General features: G+C 34.4%; 1 protein-coding gene across 1 annotated transcript; it reads left to right on the top strand.

The window, feature by feature from the left end:
* Positions 1-871: 871 nt before the first annotated feature.
* LOC142640534 (beta-hexosaminidase 1) lies at positions 872-9977 on the top strand. The gene is made up of 15 exons (XM_075814666.1): positions 872-1388; positions 1480-1563; positions 1841-1876; positions 2007-2118; positions 2374-2444; positions 2582-2712; positions 3348-3364; positions 3650-3698; positions 4196-4296; positions 4666-4725; positions 7021-7054; positions 7833-7931; positions 8297-8356; positions 8440-8690; positions 9492-9977. The coding sequence occupies exons 1-15, from the start codon at positions 1029-1031 to the stop codon at positions 9665-9667; spliced, it is 1641 nt and encodes a 546-aa protein (XP_075670781.1). The 5' UTR covers positions 872-1028; the 3' UTR covers positions 9668-9977.
* Positions 9978-14315: the final 4338 nt, after the last annotated feature.

The following is a 14315-nucleotide window of genomic DNA, read 5'->3' as shown; positions in this document are numbered from 1 at the left end:
AATCTAGAATGACATATATGTTTATGTCATCTTGAAAAATTATACTATTATATTTTTGTTACCAAATTTTTTTTTTGGTTACATGTAGCATCGCATCTACCTTGTGTGCTTCCTCCCACCTATCTATGCATCATCTTTTTTTAGTGATTGCTCTTTATATTTATCAACACCTGATGAGGTTGAGAATATCACCAGCAAGTTGCAAGCACCCTCCACAACTGATTAAACCTGCGAACAGAAAACAAATAGACCTCAAAGAGAGCACCGGTGTGGTGCCGGCCGAAAACCCTCCGAAGGTCAAGTTAGAATTTCTTTTCAACCCTAAAGTGATAGAGTTGAGTCAGATATGCGTACCTTTAGTCAAGGGGATTTTGGATGTATTTATAGGGGTGTAGAGTCGGCCTTTTTTCCTTGATTACCAAGCTCTTTCCTTTCATGATCAAAACTCTTTCCTTATAAAATTCCTTTGATTAAGGCTAATGTGTAGCGCAAGAATTCTTCGTATTTACGTTTGCGTGAATCACACTCAAGGCCATGTCAGCCCTAATCTCATAGCGTGGTTTGAGGTAGCCTGGAGAGCGATGCATAAATTCTTCCCGTCCGTCTACCACCGATCCGTCCCCTTTAAACCATATTGCCCGTCACCTTAATTTAATCATACCAGCTAGACCGTCACGTTAGTTTTACCCTCATCAACACCAATTAATTTTTATGATAAAAGTAAGAACCAAATCTAAGATTTATTTTATATGTAAACTCAACTTCGAATCCCTTATTTAAAGATAAGAAATCAATTACTACGTAACTTATAAACTAAACATTTGTCTGTTCTTTCCATTAAAACAAAAACATTTGTCTTATCTTCCTATTTTTTTTTTTTTCTTTTTCATCCTATTACCTGTACTTCCAAAATGTTTCAACTACTCCTCTATATCAGTCTCACCAGCTTTGCACAAAACTAGTCAAACCCAATAACACATTTTGGGAACCCACAAAATTCACTCTCTCCCTCCCTCTGAACACTCACCATGTTGTTCGATCCCTTCAAATCCCATTTCCTCTTCCTAATTCTCTCTTTGTCCCTCTGCGTTTCACAAACCCTAGCTCTCAATTCGGTCCCAGAGCCCGATGCCTCGCTCACCTACCTCTGGCCTCTACCCTCCGAATTCACCTCCGGCAACCGCACGCTCTCCGTCGACCCGGACCTATCTCTCGCCGTCGCCGGAATCGGCGGCAACTCCGCCATTGTTAGAGCCGCATTTGATAGATACAGAGCGATCATATTCAAGCACACTAGTGGAATCTCTATATTTAGTAGATTCACGGGAAGGAGCTCCGTGTATGATATTAGCAAATTGAAGATCATTGTTAATTCGGATAACGAAGAGGTAAAAATTTGGTTCAGTTCGATAAATTATTGAATGTTTTAAGTAGTTTGTGTGAAATTGGAAGTGTTTTTATTTGATTGTTTGTGTTCAGCTTCAACTTGGTGTGGACGAGAGCTATACTTTGTTTGTTTCGAAGAATGATGGGAAGTCGATTACTGGGGAGGCGACGATTGAGGTAATTTGAAGGAGTTAGAGATTGTGGTTTTGCTTGTTTAGCTTCTTTGGTGCTCAATGTTTTGTTGTGTTAAGGCTGAATTACAAATTACACGCTCTAACTTTGATTTCGCCTCCAGTCCACGATGTTAAGTCTATGAAATTGATGTGGTTTTGGAAAGCGAAATTTTTTTAAAACTAATGGCGAGATTGGATGGAAGGACTAAAGGGGTGCTATGATTTTCACTCTAGGTGGTCAGTGATGAGTTTTAGTGATGTTGATACTCTGTTTATTGCAGGCAAATACTGTTTATGGCGCATTGCGAGGATTGGAGGTAATGCATGATTATGATTTATCATTAGAGTAGGCACCTGCATTTACATGCATATGCAAGGTTGTGATTGTATTGATCCATATGGGTCATTTGATTTCTCATTAATTCTTACGTTTCTATAATATTCCAGACATTCAGCCAATTATGTTCTTTTGATTATGGAACTAAGTCAGTGCAAGTATACAAAGCTCCTTGGTACATCCGGGACAAACCGAGATTTGCATTTCGTGGGCTTCTATTGGGTATGCTACATTTAGTTTTTGTCAGGAAAAGTAAACTTTGGAAATTTGTTTATAATTTTGTCCTAGAATGTATCTTTAGTAGATTTCATAGATTTGTTGAATTTCAGATTGTAAATGGTTAGGATTAGTTGGTTAGAGGTTACACTTCCTGTGTAATCTAACTGCTCCTTTGTTTAATAAGTTTATTTTATTTATAAAGAAAATTGTGTCTTAGAGTGTTGCTTGATAACCATGTTCATTGGTATTGTTTTGCAGATACATCGAGGCACTACTTTCCGATTGATGTGATTAAGCAGATAATTGAATCTATGTCGTATGCTAAACTTGTAAGATTTGTTACTTGGTATTCTTGTCAAGGTTGTGTTTCATAATTAAATTCATTAATTGGACCGATAATTATATCATCCTTTGCTTCTTAAATTTTTTATAATGTAATTCTGATACTGAAAATTGCATTCAGTAGAATGTCTTTCATTGGCACATTATAGACGAGGAGGCATTTCCACTCGAAGTACCTGCATATCCAAAGTTGTGGAAAGGTTCATATACAAAGTGGGAGCGTTACACGGTTGAGGATGCGTATGAGATTGTCAAGTAAGATACCTGGAATGTCTTATATGTAGAAGTAATTCATTAACTTAAAATAAATTCATCAACTTGTCCAGGTATTCCTATTAGCTTTCCAATCAGTTGAAGTTACTTGTCTAATAATTATTTTTTCATAAGTAGTTACTTGTCTAATAATCTTCTAATCAGATTGATTTCAATTTATTGAAAATATATAGTTAATCAAATCATATGATGCTACTCTTCAACAAAGAACTTAATTTGCCTTCAGCAAAAAAAAGAAAAAAGAAAAGAAAAAAAAAAGGAACTAATTTGTCATAAGAGGTGCAGCAAATTTCATGATAGATTGGGGACATCAAAGAGTGATATATAGTATGAAAAACATAATCTGATGTTACTTAAGAAAAAAGACAGGGAACTCAAAATGATGCTTTCAGTGGGTAAAAAATGTGAGACCTGAAAGTGTATTGCTATAAACAAACAACAACAATATTTTTTTTTTTTGCTATAACCAGATGATTATTATTATTAGTATATTTGACATTCCTTGTACATGGCTACTATATGTTCTAATTTATATTCCTTAATACTTTTTCATTTATGAGTCTGACATAGGCTAATAGTGTGTTTCCTTTTTCATGTTTCCATCCATTGATGTGAAGCTTTGCCAAAGTAAGAGGTGCGTTATATCTTTATAGTTTGTTGAAGCTTGAGTAATACATCATAAACAGCAATCTTTACAGATTTTAAATTTCATAAAATATCCATCTTCAAATAGAACTTATGCAATAGAAATGTGGCATCTCATGATTGGATGGGAATGACAAAGTGTAAATGTTTTCCTGAATAGACGTAGAATTTTAGAACGAGTTTTAGCTACTAAATAAGTATTTAAGGGGTTGAATCCTTGGGGAAAGAATGCCTTTATTTCTTTTTCTTGATTATTTTATGTGGTGTGTAACAGGCATCAATGTCATGGCAGAAATAGATGTCCCTGGTCATGCAGAATCATGGTAAAGTATAACTTGATGTCCACTATTTTATTATAAGCGGATATTATGATCTGATATTCAAGCTAAGAGTCTCTTGGTTTCCAAAGACTGGAAAAGAAACCTTTTTAGGCTCAAGAAATCTTCTTAAAGAAGGCTTGGATTTGGCATATTATATTAGTACCTGATCCTAACCAATAGGAAGAATATAGCTTTCTGGCCCTCATCCTGTAATTCTGTCATAATATTCTATGGCAAGAAGACAAATGAAAATATACTTAGTAACATTTTTTTTCCAATTTTTTAATCATGGATTAAAAAATCCTGCTCTAGAAATTCTTATCTTGCAAGTCTTAGAGCTGGGAGTTCAGAATTATCCTTTAAGCTGTTTCCTCAAAGTCATAGGGAAAGATTCAAGAGTTCAAACACCAAAAAATAAAGAATGTTCCCAATTGTAATCTTGTATTTATCTATTTCCTTAAACTGATAAGCGGTTGATCTATGATCTACTTTCAATGCAGGGGCACTGGATATCCTAATCTTTGGCCTTCTACTTCATGTAGAGAGCCACTTGATGTCACAAAAAACTTTACTTTTGATGTGATTTCTGGGATTCTGACAGGTTAAGCTCCTTTAAAACCTTTTCTAGGCAGTCATCCATGGTCCATCCCCCCTCCCCAATGAAATTATGAAATATACTATATGGATATTATATATAAAAAAAATAGCCTTGTTTGTCCATATGCTGTTAGCTGCATTATCCTCATAGACGTCCACATAATTCAAAGATCAAAAGGTGGAGGAATACCATATGATATCATGGTGTAAATATGTGTGCATACGAACTTAACAGCAACATGGAAATTTTTTTAGTAAAATTTGGAAAGGGCAAAGATATAAAAAGTAATACTTGATGCAATATGTATTGTGTTGTTGTACATTTTTGTTCTCCTCTCCCTAAATTCATTTATTTAAAATTTGTATTTTACAGATATGAGAAAAATTTTCCCCTTTGAGCTCTTCCACTTGGGTGGTGATGAAGTTAATACAGGTGAGTTTGAATGGCCTTCTTGTTGCAAGCTAAGATTCTGCTATCTCTACGTTGACAAAAGACATAATATTAGTAACCCAGAAATAAATATTTTATGATCTTACATTTCAAGAATGTATGGAAATAAAATTTTTTTTTAATCACCAAAAATGATTAGCCTTTTCCTTTTCCCTTTCCTTTTCCATGTTATTGACAACTATGACACAGTAAAAGCCCTAATGGGTTCTGATATGAATTTTGATGTAGGATCTTTAGGAATTTGTAATGAGCCCAAGTGTGTACTATAGGTGTAATTCTTGTAATCATAGTAATCCTTGTAAAGAATTAAGTGTACCATAAGTGTAATTCTTGTAATCACATAGCAATCCTTGTAAAGAATTAGGAAGAGTCAAGTTAGTTGTAAGAATTCAAGAAGCGGGGCCAAGTTGGTTAAGATTGCAAGAAGTGGAGCAGAATTGGTTACAAGTTGTTAGAGCATTTAAGTTTATACAAAATTTATTGTCTATTTTAGAATAAGAACTTGCTTTTTCTATTTTAGTTAACCATTTTTCAAAATGCCACATCTGATTATCTATTTTGTACTCTATTTCATTAAAATATCAAATTTTCTTTATTTTCAAATTTTTTTTTTATCTCTCTTCACGCACAACAACCAACATCCACTCTCTTTCTTCACCCTCGGGATATGTAAAAAAAAATGTTTTGAGTAAGCTACAGTGTGTCCTGAATTTTGACAAGCACTGTAGCAAAATCCTATTCAACATAACCTGTTCATGATCTGATGTGGGTGATTTTTGTGCTTCTTTAGCTATATTTTGGGTCTTATGCTATTTTAGCATACTTGATGCAAATGCTCTTAGTTGGTTGTTTTGGCCAATAATCCTTGCTAGTAACTTGTATAAATAAATGTAATCCATGGCACTTCATCATTAAAGAAATATGACACAACTTTCGCATGTTTAAATTCTCTCCACCCTTTTTCGTCTTCTTGGAGGGTGTCTACCTCGAATTAATTCAATTCCGATTCCAATCATTTCATTACAAAATTGAGCATTAATTTAGGGTTCTTAATGAGATCTTGAAGGGTTTCTTGAATAGGGTTTGATGTTTAATGGTTTAGTAGGTTAAGTAATAAAAAGGTTGGATCTTGAATGAGTTGATGGCTGTTTGGTGTTAAAACAGTGAATAGAGATAGAAACAAATAAAGGTAAATCCTAGGCAATCACACCTAGGTTTAGCACGCAATCACACTTAGTTAGAAGGTTACACCTTTAAAGCTTAAAATAAGATGTTGGAATTTTATTCAATTGATTTCTCTAGTTATGTCTTTTATTTAATGCTAAAGACTCTTTTATAGACTATTGTGTTGTCGACTCTTAAATAACCTTTTCCTAGAATGACTACAAATTAATATCCAAACCAAACAGAAAAAGGACTTAAAACATAAGATAAGACTTATGAGCCTCCAAAACAACCCATTGCAGTGAACAATAACAACAACAACACACAAGCCTTATTCCCAAAATTTTGGGGTTGACTTTGGATCCTCAACAAACTAGTTAGGGTCAGCCACATTACAACCCATTCCAGAAAAATCTAGAAGTTACAAAACTACCTCTATCTTAGTGAAACTTTATGAAAACTGAATTAACTTTCTAACCTAAAGAAATGTAATACTAAGACAATATAAACTAAAGTAGCCTATGAAAGATGCCAAGAGGCCCCACGTTGAACCTAGATCACTGTTGTTGAATCTTTTGGTATTTGCTCTTGTTTTTCCTCTAACTATTTACTGTTTGCACCAATCTGAGACTAAAAGCTTTTCTCTTTCCTGCGATAATTATTCCAAGCTTAGTCTTATGGCAATTCCATCTATAGTATAAAATATTATCTTAGAGGAGATGAAAGTCTTGAGCCTTTTAAACATTGGAACTCAAAATCATTGGAAATAACTTGATTCTCTTTTCTTATAAAAAAAAATCATTGGAAATAACTTCTTCTGTCTGTTAATCTTTTGGTCAATGGAAAAGCTTACTCAGGCACTAGAAATCTCATAGAAATGGTTTCTTTGTAACTCATTTTGTCAAAGGTCATAACATTGGCCAAAAATTCCGACTGCATGGTTAGAACTCATAAATAAACCAGACGTGCTTGTTGATAATACGGTTCATACTTCTTTGCTTGATTAGAAATTGTGTGTTTCATCTCTCTCTCTCTCTCTCTCTCTCTGTGGTATTACTTATGTGCTACTATGGTTCTTATTTTTTATTAACAACAAATCATTTTATTTGACAGATTGCTGGAGCACTACTCCACATGTGAAGCAATGGTACATGTTGCAACTGTTTTGGTTACAAATCTTGTTATGTCATGACTTAAGGTCCAAACAGTTGAATTAGTTGAGCAATATGTGGCTTGAAACAGTAAAGTAATCTAGGTGGAAGCAAATGGCACAGTATATGATTCACAGAGATACCTCATTTTTGTGGTTATTTTGACCCTTTTTGTTCAAATTATATCTAGGTATTCATGATGTTGCATTCACATGTCACTCTATACCCTTTTCATCCAAATTTTAGTCCTCAAATAATTACTGTAAAAAAAGAAGAAACAAATCTAGGCAAAAAGCTGGTATTTTGAAGTCTGTTTGGATGGTATAATGCTTCATTCCCTATATCAACTAAATTTAGGTTTATAAAATTGTTCAATTTTAGACGCTGGCTTACTGAAAACTAGGCACCCCCCACCCCGCCCCCCTTGTGGCCGTGGGCATCCCTTTCTCCCCCCAACTGATAAAAATAAAGGATTAATATTTGACATGTTCTACCAAGGTCTTGTAAGAAATCTTACTCTTTGATTTAGCACCCCCACTGATAGTTTTGTGAACTGATCTGTGGTTACATCAATGGCATGTTTGTTTGAAACTTTCTCAGTCATTGGTTTAGTTCTCTTTCTTATCTATCTGCTACAATAATTTGTAGGCAGTGGCCACTGAAATATTGGGTTCAGAATATGTCCTGATCAAATGTCTCCATGTCTGAATTGAGTACGGTGTTTATGTGACCTTGATTAACATTCATTCTGTATGTCTACTATTTAATATGCAGGCTTCAGGACCGGAACATGACTGCTAAGGATGCCTACAAATATTTTGTACTAAAAGCTCAAGAAATAGCAATTTCAAAAAATTGGACCCCTGTCAATTGGTATGGTGTTACTTGTTAGGATCTACTTGAGAGTTTGGAAAGTTCTAGGATATCAACCTAAAGGATAGACATGGAAAATAATAATAAATGAAAAAATTGATATGCATAGTTTACATACACCTTGAGCAAGAATAATCATTATTCTGCTAATATCCATAAGGAAATAGAAGAATCAACTATTGAAGGAGAATTCATGGTTATTAGAATGTAATCCTTTAGGAGTTGCTCTAGTATACTCCCTAGGTACTGGAATGAACCTCTTTTCAATAAAATGATCATATTAATCATGGTTATGTTTCCTCAATACTCTGTCATTTTATTAATATAGACTGAACTCATGACAGTTTTGAATTTTCACATCTCAGGGAAGAAACCTTCAATACGTTTGCAGAAAACCTTAATCCAAGGACTGTAGTGCATAACTGGTGGGTTTCTCTTCCCTGGAGCAGTTTCACATTTCCAAATGTCTGTTTGTGTCAACTTAAAATTCTTTTGCATGTTACTATAGGTTGGGCGCTGGGGTTTGTCCGAAGGCTGTTGCGAAGGGTTTTAAATGCATTTTCAGCAATCAAGGTTTTTGGTATTTAGACCATCTGGATGTCCCTTGGAATGAAGTTTACACTGCTGAGCCACTAGAGGGAATAAATGACTCTTCTAAGCAAGAGCTTGTGCTTGGTGGAGAAGTTTGCATGTGGGGTGAGACAGCAGATACATCAGATGTTCAGCAAACAATCTGGCCTCGAGCTGCAGCAGCTGCAGGTACGTCTCTGCTGAAAATAAATCATCAGTTAAGACTTAGGCACTGAAATTGTGTAGCCTTGTTGGAGTTAACTTCTTTATGAACCTGCGACTGCTGGAGAATGGTGCATGCTTTTTTTAAGTTTCTTCTTATTAGTGACCTTAGGACAATCTTGGTGGAGACACAGGCTTTCACAAAAATGAACTAGTGATTTCTTGGGGTGTTTTGGACTTCCTAAAGAAATAAAATAATTTCATTCAGTGGTATATACTGATTTTCCTGGGTTAAAAAATGAATATATCTTGTACTATTTTATTGTTTAGGACATGAAGTGACAAATACCAGTTATATTGAGCACAGTCACCTCCCTGAAACCTAGTGGTCCAAGCTTGTTCTTGTTCTTTTCCTTTTCCTCAAGTTTTTCTCGGTAGGAAACTGGTAGTGATCTTTTCAATTTTTTTTTTTCTTTTTTTGGGGTAGGGTGGGGCGGGGGGGAGAGTCTAATTAGTTGTGACTAATGTGGTGGTCAAAAAATATGAACCAATTCGATTAGCAGCTCCACTGTTGGTGTCTAAGATGAATGCATACACCAACACTATCAAGTGTTTTGAGTTTTGCAAAAATGTCTTAACGAGTGAGCAAGTTCATCCAATGTTTTCATTTGTGTTGATTCTCCACTTGTTTTTAGCTTTTGCAATATATTGGAAACTCATAATGATTGTCTTAAGTAAGAGATGCCATTTGTTCCCCCGTTTGTTTTACTTTTTTTGGGGGCTATTATTGGCTCTTAAGAATGCCATTGGTCACTTTGTTTCCTATAGAGCGCATGTGGAGCAGAAGGGATGCCATATCCACAGGAAATATTACCTTGACTGCATTACCCCGGTTGCAATACTTCAGATGTCTCTTGAATAGGCGTGGGGTTCAAGCTGCTCCAGCCACAAATAAATATGCCCGGCGCCCTCCAACTGGTGCAGGGTCATGCTATGAGCAATGATTCTTAAATTGTGAGATTAGGTGACTGGACTTTGTTTCAGGCTGCATCCAACGAGCTCCAGCTCAAATAGCACTTTGTTTCCCATAAGAATGCTTGGAAAATCTGGTTGTGGGTTCACCACAACACCCATTGGAGGCGTGTAACTTGTTAATAGACTTAAAAAAGAAGTTGAGATCAGTATTGATTGTGAGATCAATCAAATCTGTCACTGGTGATTTGGTGTTGTAATTTACATGTGGTGATATAATTTGTGGTGTTGTAATTTACTTGTTAGTAAATAAATATTTTCAATTTTATCATTATCTCAAAATTACAAGTTCCAGAGCAGACAGTTGGGAACTCTCATAGATTTTTGTTTTCCCAGGGATGATTTTGGAGAGTCTTTTGGGTGAATATTGGTAAAAATGAAGTTTTTTGGGGTTATAGTCACTGTTCGAAGTTATTTGGGAAAATGAGGAGAGAGAGTGAATTTCGGCAACAGTGTTGCCGAAATTCGAAGAAAAGTATGAGAGAGAAAATCCAAACTGAGGAGAGAGAAATTTTGAGAATTTCGGCAACAGTGTTGCCGAAATTCCTTCTGCCCAAACCCTGCCTGCTTCACTAAGTGCCCATGCGCGTGAGTGCCTAAAAGGAAAAAATAAAAAAGGTTTGTGGCAATCCCATTGCCGAAAATGGAGGGAAAAGAAAAAAAAAAGAGAATTACAGCAATGGGATTGCCGAAATAGGGGGAAAGAAAAAGAAAAAAAAAAAGTGGCAATGTAGTGTCGAAATAGGAAAAAAAAAAAAAGGAAAATTGGCAATGGGTTGCCGAAATAGGGGAAAAAAAAAAAAGAAAAGGTGCCATGTAGTGCCGAATTAGGAAAAAAAAAAAAAAAAGGAAAATTGGCAATGGGGTTGCCGAAATAGGGGGGAAAGGAAAAAAAAAAAAAAAAAGGAAAATTGGCAACAGGGTTGCCGAAATAGGGGGGAAAGGAAAAAAAAAAAAAAAAGGAAAATTGGCAATGGGATTGCCGAAATAGGGGGGGAAAAAAAAAAAAGGAAAATTGGCAATGGGGTTGCCGAAATAGGGGGGAAAGAAAAAAGAAAAAGAAAAAAAAGGTGGCCATGTAGTGCCGAAATACGAAAAAAAAAAAAAGGAAAATTGGCAATGGGATTGCCGAAATAGGGGGGAAAAGAAAAAAAAGAAAATGTGGCAATGGGATTGTCGAAATAGTGGAGAAAGAAAAAAAAATGTGGCACTACATGACCACCTTTTTTTTTTTTTTTTTTTTTTTTGCCCCTATTTCGGCAACCCCATTGCCAATTTTACTTTTTTTTTTTTTTTCTTTCCCCCTATTTCGGCAACCCCATTGCCAATTTTCCTTTTTTTTTTTTCCCTATTTCGGCAACCCCATTGCCAATTTTTTTTTCCTATTTCGGCACTACATGGTCACTTTTTTTTTTTCTTTTTCTTTTTCTTTCCCCCCTATTTCGGCAATCTCATTGCTGTAATTTTTTTTTTTTTTTCTTTTCTTTTCCCTCCATTTTCGGCAATGGGATTGCCACAAACCTTTTTTATTTTTTCCTTTTGGCACTCACGCGCATGGGCACTCAGTGAAGCGGGCAGGGTTTGGGTAGAAGGAATTTCGGCAACACTGTTGCCGAAATTCTCAAAATTTCTCTCTCCTTAGTTTGGATTTTCTCTCTCATACTTTTCTTCGAATTTCGGCAACACTGTTGCCGAAATTCACTCTCTCTCCTCATTTCTCCAAATAACTTCGAACATTGACTATAACCTCCAAAAACTTCATTTTTACCAATATTTATCCAAAAGACTCGATGATTTTGAGCATCCTACAATAATTTCCATGTTGTGTCATTTCCAGCAATGTTGTTTCGTAGAAACTATTGCCTGATCCGATTCTTTTTCATGTCAAATAAATCTACACTGTAGATTTGTGGAAGTTAAAAACTCATTGAGAAAGAGCCTCAGTGCATTTGTGTAGCAAATATAGAAGAGAGTTTTTTTTTAATTTTTTTTTAATATAAGATATAAATTCTACTTTAGCCTAATTTAAGTCTATATGTGTGTGAAACTCCCTCTTGGAGAGTTAAACCTCGGCTTTTGCCTTCAACACTCCACAAGCACTTAATACTTATGGACATTGTGCCAAGGATGCGTGGTGGTAGATGTAGAAGATTTTAATCCATCTAAAAAATGTGCTATAACGGACACTAAGGGAGACATTTATGTTATATACCAGAGGTTACACATTTATTGCCTGAGTCAGATATTCTGAAGGAAGCTAGGGAGCCCTTTAGAAACGATGACAACATAGGTTGATACTTTCAAATCTACATACCAATTTTTCAAACAATTAAGGAAAAATTGTCAGAGGATGATGAATATGATGCATACGTGCGCTGAATTCATGGTCCAAATATAGACAATGGATAATAAATTACTGGTACTTTATATGGGTTATATTCATAGTCCAATTTCTATGCTATATTTTCTCTTTAAGTTCCATATTTTGAAATCGACTTCTAGTTTACACTAGCTGACCAAACCCTCATATATTGGGTATTGCCAAATCCTGGAGTAATGCCAAGTTCAAGGGTCTCCTTCTAGTTTTAGAAATCTAAGTCCAAGGTAGGACTTGCTTGAGGATAACAACAACTTCACACAAACTAAAGTCATGAAGATAAAAAGTTTCATAATGACACAAAACTAATCTCCACGGCTCCATCTTTTCTTACCCCTTCTGCACTGTTGTCTTGCTTGACAGTTATGGGTATTGAAAAAGACTTTCAAAGTTGAATTAAGTGCATTCCTAACGAAAATGCTGGGCCATAATGCATAATGAATCCCAGAGGGACCTCATTGCTGAATTATGGTGATTGTTATTATTATTTTTTCGGTGAAGGTGACCCATAAGTCTTTGTATTCAACATATTATGATGATGCTCTCCATGTACAAAGTGCTGGGGGTCTAGGGGGGAAAGGGTTCGAGCTGTGGGGTTAGCAGCATTTTGTAATTATTTCTCAAAAAACATATTATGATGATGATGATGAGTCATGGTAATACAATTGATGAGATGTGATCCCCTATCTTCCTTATTAAACTCTTTCTGACTCTTTTATTCTCAATTTCACACCTAGGTCATGTCTTCTTCATTCAATTTTAGCAAATATCAGTTTCAGCAAAGTTGCGTTACATTGGCTTTCATGATAGTGTGAATTTCTTGGCTATAAAGGATTTTGAATTATGATTAAGTTTGGTTTATGTAATGCCATTTTCTTCGTTGAAAGTCAGAATTGCTGATAAAAAGGATTCATTTTATTTTTAGTTTTTTTCCCCCTCATATGATTTAACATTTCTTGAACCATTTACTATTAAGTCAAAAATTAATGATAGTGCTTTGGTAAGATTTCTAAATAATTCAATGCTGACAAAAAGTCGTTTTCTTGACATGCATGATCAATCACATTTTTAGTCTTGAGTGTTAAAATTTTTTTCTTTTTAAATAATCAAAACCTTTTATTTAATCTCTTAGATCTAGATGTCATTTTTAATATAGAATTATCTATAGGTGTAAACTAAGCAGTTCTAAAACCTCACACTTGTCCCAAATTGGAAGAAAGTTGGTCTGTAAGATTCTACTATCCACTAGTATTGACAAAAATGGAGAGTTTTAATTGGGTCTCTAGTCTCCACCCACCTCTATTGGTATTGGCAATAGCCTTATCTCTTTCAACATGGGAGAAAAAAGAATAGCAATAGTAAAAACTTGAAAGTTTTAGTAATTTACTTTCTCTCTCTCTTAAAATGATCAAAGAAAAAAAAAGTTCCTTATATTATTAGAAAATCTTATTGTACCAATATAAATATATCATATCTATTTAAACATAAACATAAAACTTTCTTCCAAACTAGTTAACTTAAAAATTTGATATTACTCTATCCTTTTTATAAATACAATCAATTTTTATTTATTTATATAGATATGATAGAATTCCAACTTATGCCACTTCATAATAATTGCTCTTTATCATTAAATCAATATATTAGTTACCAATTAGTTTTTAGTATAGATGGCTTGGAACTCTAGAACTCTTATTCCATGATAAGTTAAGTTAACGATAACCTAATATGATGTTATTTTACTAGTTGAACTAATTGGAACCGATTTTAGTTTATTCTTTAAAAAAAATGGTAAAATACAGAAATTATCTCTAAAGTTTGGACTAATGTTAATCAAGTTCAAGACAATTAAAAATTGAACAACTTGGTCATAAAACACAGACAAACAATTAAAAGATTAGTGTGTTTTAGCTGTAATAGTTTGACTGACTTTCATATAAGTTAGCTGTACTGTCATTTATTAGTCAAATGGTCAAAATAAAGAGCTAGAATGGTAAATGATACGTATTAATCAAAACCTCATGGATAATTAATATATTTTTCCCTAAAAAAAAGATGTTTTACTAAATATAATCATAATAATTAATCACCTGCTAAAATTAGTTAGATATGAATAGTGTGTTTTAAAAAAGGAAAGAATTTTTTTTTTGTTTGTGTATCAGCTAGCTCACTTCCTCACTCTCACTCTCACTCAGAAATAAACACAGAGAGATAAAAAAAAAAAAACAATTGTTTTTGTTTTT

The sequence above is a fragment of the Castanea sativa genome, chromosome 6, assembly GCF_040712315.1.
Source record: "Castanea sativa cultivar Marrone di Chiusa Pesio chromosome 6, ASM4071231v1".
NCBI lineage: Eukaryota > Viridiplantae > Streptophyta > Magnoliopsida > Fagales > Fagaceae > Castanea > Castanea sativa.
Note: the sequence above shows the minus strand (reverse complement) of the source record. Positions and strands in the feature narration are given on the sequence as shown.